The following is a 6,454-nucleotide window of genomic DNA, read 5'->3' on the forward strand; positions in this document are numbered from 1 at the left end:
TTGAAAATCGCGGGTGCATTGTTCGGGACAACAGAATGTGCAGTGCCGAGTTTGAAGTAGTTTGGACGAGGGGTTCTCGAAAAAGCTGCAAAAACAACAGTATTTTCTGAGACCTAGCGCGCCAGAATATAGCCTAGAACTCCGCGCACTGATGTTCTTTTCAATTGTTTACGTCATGTTTGAGCTAAAGCGCGCGTGCTCAATATGACGCAACGAATGGAAAAAGGACGGGCACGCGCACGTGTATTGTAGGGCGATACCATTGTCCAGTATGGGTGAATAGCATGCGTACCATATGTTTCCTGACTGCACGGGCACATGCATTCTGCAGTCGATTGAACCACTATTGTAGGCGGTGGATTGAGCAACCTTACTCACGTAGGTGTGTAGCTACACGGCCGTATTTGTGAATATCCATGCCGGGATGGCCTGGGGACATGTACAAGTGCGCTCAACCTATGAGTGTGAGTTTAACCTGTGAAAACAACACAATTGAATCGTGTGCGTTGTTTGCATGACATGAGCATTTAGAAATTGCCCCTAACGCACAGGTGCATTTTTTTGACGGGCCCTGCAAAAATGACGGGCACATTGTAGGGCGATAGCACTGCACACCATGTCTTCGTACGTACATATACGTGAGTGGCATGCACGCGTGCACATGCATTTTGTACTCAACTGAGCAACCATCACTGCACTGTATGTGCCGGGGGGGGGGGGACGGACGAAATTTTGTGAGTTTAACTTGCGAGTGTGCGTTCACACCATTGAATAATGTGCGTTGTTTGCACGAGCTGCAGTTCTCAACTGCCCCTTCCGAACACGCACATTTTCGACTGGCCCTGCACTAGTCTTACTATAATTCCAGGAATCTCTGTCTGTCTGTCTGTCCGTCGATTATCTCCAAACCGGCACCGTATGAAGTTGTAAATCGGCGGGTATATTTTTCGGGACAACAGAATGTGCAGTGCAAAGTTTGAAGTTGTTGGACCAGCGGTTCTCGAAAAAGCTGAAAAAAGCAGTATTTTCTGAGGCAAACGTGGCAGTATATAGCTTAGAACATAACACCCGCACGCACTGCCGTTCTTTTCAATTGTTTACGTCATGTTTAAGCTAAAGCGCGCGTGCTCAATATGACGCTAACAATGCAAAAAGGACGGACACGCGCACGTGCATTGCAGGGCGATACATTGTCCAGTATGGGTGAATACTACTGGATCAATGGGTGAATAGCACTGCATACCATGTTTTCGTATGTACACGGGCACATTATTTTTGCAGTTGACTGAGCGACCATTGTAGGTGGTCGAACTTCAAACTTGGCAAAAGTTTTGACGTAAGTGTGCGTTCAATCTGTGAAAACAACACCATTGAATCGCGTGCGTTGTTTGCACGAGCAGTTCTCCAAAACTCTGCAAGTATGCAACCTATACCAGCGGCAAAGCAATTTGCGTTTCCCGAACATGCACATTTTTAGACGGGCACTGCACTAGTATTTCAAAAAGCCAATGGACTTCAGGACCACTTTTAGGGCCCGGATCATCTTTGTTTGGAATTTGTTTTCCAAAATCATTGCGTAACCCCCCAAACAAATTGAAGAGAAAATGAAACGCGATAACATAAAATTTAATTTGATGTTTGTTCCAAACACCTTGGAGAATTGTGAGTATTTTTATACTGAGTTTATGAAATGGGTGTATTATCAATGGGGTCTATATGCAAGTTTACTAAAGTCTTCAGCCTCGTGTATATGCTCAAACTAATAGCGCCCTTTTGTGGCTGTATATCTGAAGCAACTATAAATTCTGACCAGTCATTGTGATCTTACCATAACTGACAAAGACAATGCCCAGAAGCCTCCCGACGCCATTGTGACAACACAAAGCACAGTAGAACGTAAATAAAAGTGTGACAAACGCAAATCGAACATGCACAACGTCACTATCTGGGATACAACGCCGAAAATCACGGAGACAGCTACGACGGACGTTTCCTCGTGGTAAGATTCATCGCTTTGGTACAGCCATGACAACACCTCAATCAGGAAAAAAATAACCCACAAAACAGGAACGAGTGCTCTTATCACCTACAAATGCAAAAAAATATATATAAAAATAAGAATAAGAAAACAAAAGAGAAGCGCACAACTTGTACACAAATGGTCACTAATTAAAATCTTTCTATACTTGTAACTAATACACTCTCCAAACTATCAAAAACCTAACCCCTTCCTCTCTCGATAGGTTTTGTTCAGGCTGGTCACCAACTACCAGAAATCCCTATGGATTTCACAGTGTAACCGTCAAAGCCTGTCTAAGTGGTTTGATAGATAGGTTGCTAATTAATACCGGTACAGGTTTTGTAGCAGCCATTTTAATCTGTGAATTTTACCAATATGATGCCAATTTACAGACATATATTTAACATTCTAACCTGATACATTTTGACCCATAGGGTCACTCACTACAGATTGTCACTGAAAGAGGGAGGGTTATGCTCATCAAATAGAGCACAGTCCTTAAACGTTGTTTTAACAGAATAGTTATTCTCAATCTTTGTACTGTCATTTTCGAGGGTGTTTGGATGCCGTTTTGGTTGTATGCTGATGGGAATGTTCTCATTCAATGCAGAAACTATAGGGTAGCCGCTGCTTCAGCACTAAAGGTAGCCAGAAGTGGTTTGTTTTATTGGCTGTGGTAATTTTCTCTCTCCCTTAAGTTTTTAGTGATTAATTGTTGCTCGAATATATGTCAATTAGACATGTTGTGCACAAATTTTTTAATGAACACGTTTTGAGTTCACTGCCCATCAGAACAGTGTGTGCCTTAAATGACATCACGGTAACAGCTCCCTCTTCAGTTGTCTGAAAAAGCACGGAACCGTTTAGTGTCCAAGAAGTGCACTTATCACATCATCTGAGATTGCAAAATTGCGAAACAAAGGTATCAAACGTATATCATGGTTCCCAATTAAATAATTGAGAATGGACAAAAGTAGTCGCTTTCAAATGATACCGTTATTTCATAGAAGGTAGCAATTTAAATGAAATTAAGCTGTAACTTGAAGAGTTTTTAGATACTTACCTTTGTCAGTTTTGCCCATGGATTTGCATAGTCTTGTGCCCAGGCAAGGAGAACTTTTAATGTTTTCTCCCGATGTCGAACGTATTTGGCTATTGCATTCTGCACTAAATCCAAACTGAGTCTCGAGTCAGGTTGGCTATGCATTTGAGCTGTGAAAAAGAATGCAGAAATTCAAAATAAGTGAAAATGACAGCAAAAAATTGTACCGAATACAGCAGTCGAGCTGGATTTCATGGGACCATTCAACGTAATTTGTTACACCTATGCTTGAAAAAGCACTGTTGTGTCCCATTTATTATCATTTTCTATTTTCTTTTTTTTGCCATTCTGAAGGCTATTTTGCTGCATTTTGTTTTATGCTAATGCCAGTTTCCATATTTAAGAGCAAAACTTTGATGGCATTCCGAACAGAAACCTCAATGTTACAGCTATTTCAGCAACAAAAACAAGTGCCAACAGTTTAGAGATTTTGCTGTCAGAAATTTTCTCTTCTTTGTTAGTGCATTGTTACACGTACATGGCAGTATTAAGCCAATGAGCAAACTTTTCTCACCAAAAAATAATGTTTTCAATGAGCAAATGTTTGGTTCACAACTTGGAACAGAAAATCACTAAACTAAACACTGTCTTCCTAAAATGACATCAAAGCAACAGCGCCCTCAGTTGTCTTGTATGTAAAAAAGAAGTGCACTATTCAATAAAATTATCACAAAAGGGGTGTCAAATCGTGTTTTATACATTTTAAGAGCAATAAAAAGTTGATGTGTTCCTCAGAAAAATTCGTCGCATGAACCTTTTAAAAAATGGAATAAAAACAAGTTTACCAAATTCCAAAAAGCAGATCCCTTGTAGCACTTTCAACAAAAGGGCGTTCATTACTAAAACATTTACCTTGTTGTTTCCTTCTTCCTGACCCTTCAAAGAATTCACAGCCTCTGGTGTAATCATCTGCCGACATCTCCACCTTTTCGATGGGCAAGTCCGCCTTCAGACGTTGCTGGAGCTCCCCGCTTGAGTACTTGGCCCAGAATCTCTGGAGGCCATCTTTACTTTTGAAACGAAAGGTGACTTTGACGCAACCCTTCTCGACGCCAACAGTCGCCGCATCACACTCTCTGCAGATGTCTTCCAGTGACGTCATTCCCGGCTCCTTGGCTTCCACCAGGCCTCGAATTGTTTCCAGCAAATTTCGTGTTTGATCATCGTCTCTTGTCCCTTCTTTTGTTCCGTAAAGTTTAGCTGACATGTCTATACAACAATTGAAACATTGGTCAAAGGTAGAATTATCCCAAGTCGGTAAGTTGTGTTGGCATAATGAGACAAGCTTGACCCGAAAGTTCCAGTTTAAGTCAGAATGTCATACATTTATACCACTGTCCCAGTGACTCTGAGAGGCGGTCAGTCAATGACTCAGCAAATAACTCAGTCAGTCCGTCAAAGGACAATACACTGGCCCCGCGGATCCAGCAAAATATAAAAACATACATGTACATGTAATTTTAACCGCCAGTATGGACGATTCCTAATACAGTGGGCCACCAAGAGGTTGCGACGGAGAGTCATTTTCTGTTTAAGCAGTGCATTGTGGGAGGCCGTGGCAAATTCGCCATGGCGCGGGGCACTTAAATCGTACTTGTTGTCCTGCCAGTAATTTTGTAAGCGTTATGATTTGATTATCTGTTATTTGTGTTGCCTTTTATCAAGATGGTGTTTTTGTAAGACGGCGAAATTCTTTCACGGTGCCCCAATCTATCAAAAGATGTCTTAAAGTTTTTGGCTGACATCACTGAAATCGTGGCAAGTCGGCCATGTTTTTGTCGACCGAAAACCTAAACAAATGGACTATCCCCGACAACCTCTTGTCTGCGCGCTGTATTTGGAATCACCCGTTTCAAAAGCACAACTGATCAATGTGTTTTTGTTTTATTATTATTTTTTTTATTTTATATCAAATCACTCTCAAAACTCTCCTTCCACACAGCCAGCTATTCTCACCGTAGTTAAATGCGTTTCCTGTACTGTCACCGAAAGTCAAAGGGCTTTGGGTTAAGTAGAAGTTGTTGCACTTGTAGTGAATGATTGTTTCAGTATCTCCTGGCTCTTGTATCTCGGTCGACGTATCTCTCTCTGGACTCCTCAATCTGGATCGTTTCGAACTCCTCTTTCGCGCCCTACTCCTTGGTTCGGCCTGATGTTGGTTTGTGATGGCTTCTCTGCACTCGTTCCCTGCATTTTCAATTCAAAAGTATGAAAAACATGACTTGAAAATAGATTTGCCAATATCAAAATTTCGTTGCGTATCAGCGTTATTTCATCTTAAGGTATGTATAGGCCTAAAGGAGTATAAATGGGTACTGGCATTAGCTGGAGAGTAACCTGCGATGGACTGGCATCCCATCCAGGGAAAATAGAAATATGTTCAGTCGTTCCATGCTACTGAACCTGGGGATAAACGCCGGCCCGATGGGCCACGTACACTGGCTCGGGACAGACTTTACTTTACTTTACTATGTGGCTACTGGTAAAGAGTGGGCGCTGAAGAGACGAATGTCAGGGAAAAAAGCTTATGAGACACAATTTCTTGGTAGAGAGAAACATGTACCATTGTACCTGACTGTTTTGGGGAACCAGATGAACTGGAACTCCTTTGGTCTTGTCCGGCAGGGGCATCGTGCTTTGTTTTCTTGTTGCAAGGCACCTGTAAATGAAAACATATTGAATGAAGAGTGAAATGGAAAGTCACTTTCTGCAATTCCATTTTAATAAATTGTTTGCCTTCAAGCCATCTTGGAGGTATAGAGAGTGGGTTTTTTTTCAAGAGGGTTACAGGCAGACATAGTTATTGTGCATTGTAACAAAAACATACACCAAAGATAGCTGACGAAAGTAATCAATCAATTTAGTCTTGCTCACTGGGTTGCAAACAGGCAAAACACACACCATATTTCGTATTTGTTTAAAGCTACAGCATCTCGTGACGAACACATTCCACTAAATTGGTAAATTATGTGATTCAACATGTCCCCAGGGCTTACTATCCTTTCAACAGAACAGGTAGTGGTGTGAGCGTAATGCTCGACACCATGGAAGCGAGTTAGAGTGTACTCTGACCTGAAGTTCAGTGTTGGTCGACTCAGAATGCACTTCTTGCTTATTTATACGCCCGGAGGAATCTGAATTACCATCCGGTCATGGCACTATTGACTTACCCCGGCTGAGCTTGCAAGTTGTACACTGTGCTCGGCTTCCTGAGCGTAGTCTTTTCTCAAGTCGTCAGGATAGGCACGCTTTCTACACGACTCACCTGTTCCCTGTTCACTTTCCCCTGTGTATGTGAATTATCGTCTTTGGTGATTACATGAGCGAAAAAC

At 41.9% G+C, this 6,454-nt stretch overlaps 1 protein-coding gene across 1 annotated transcript; it reads right to left on the bottom strand.

Annotated features, from left to right (window-relative positions):
• Positions 1-451: 451 nt before the first annotated feature.
• Positions 452-5,781, bottom strand: LOC119724291 (the record flags this gene model as incomplete). The annotated part of the gene is given in 6 exon segments (XM_038195313.1): positions 452-475; positions 1,829-2,086; positions 3,084-3,232; positions 3,975-4,331; positions 5,079-5,309; positions 5,694-5,781. Coding segments are annotated over 6 exon segments (1,107 nt in total), but the record flags the coding sequence as incomplete, so codon positions are not given.
• Positions 5,782-6,454: the final 673 nt, after the last annotated feature.

The sequence above is a fragment of the Patiria miniata genome, unplaced genomic scaffold, assembly GCF_015706575.1.
Source record: "Patiria miniata isolate m_02_andy unplaced genomic scaffold, ASM1570657v1 HiC_scaffold_1, whole genome shotgun sequence".
Taxonomy (NCBI): Eukaryota; Metazoa; Echinodermata; class Asteroidea; order Valvatida; family Asterinidae; genus Patiria; species Patiria miniata.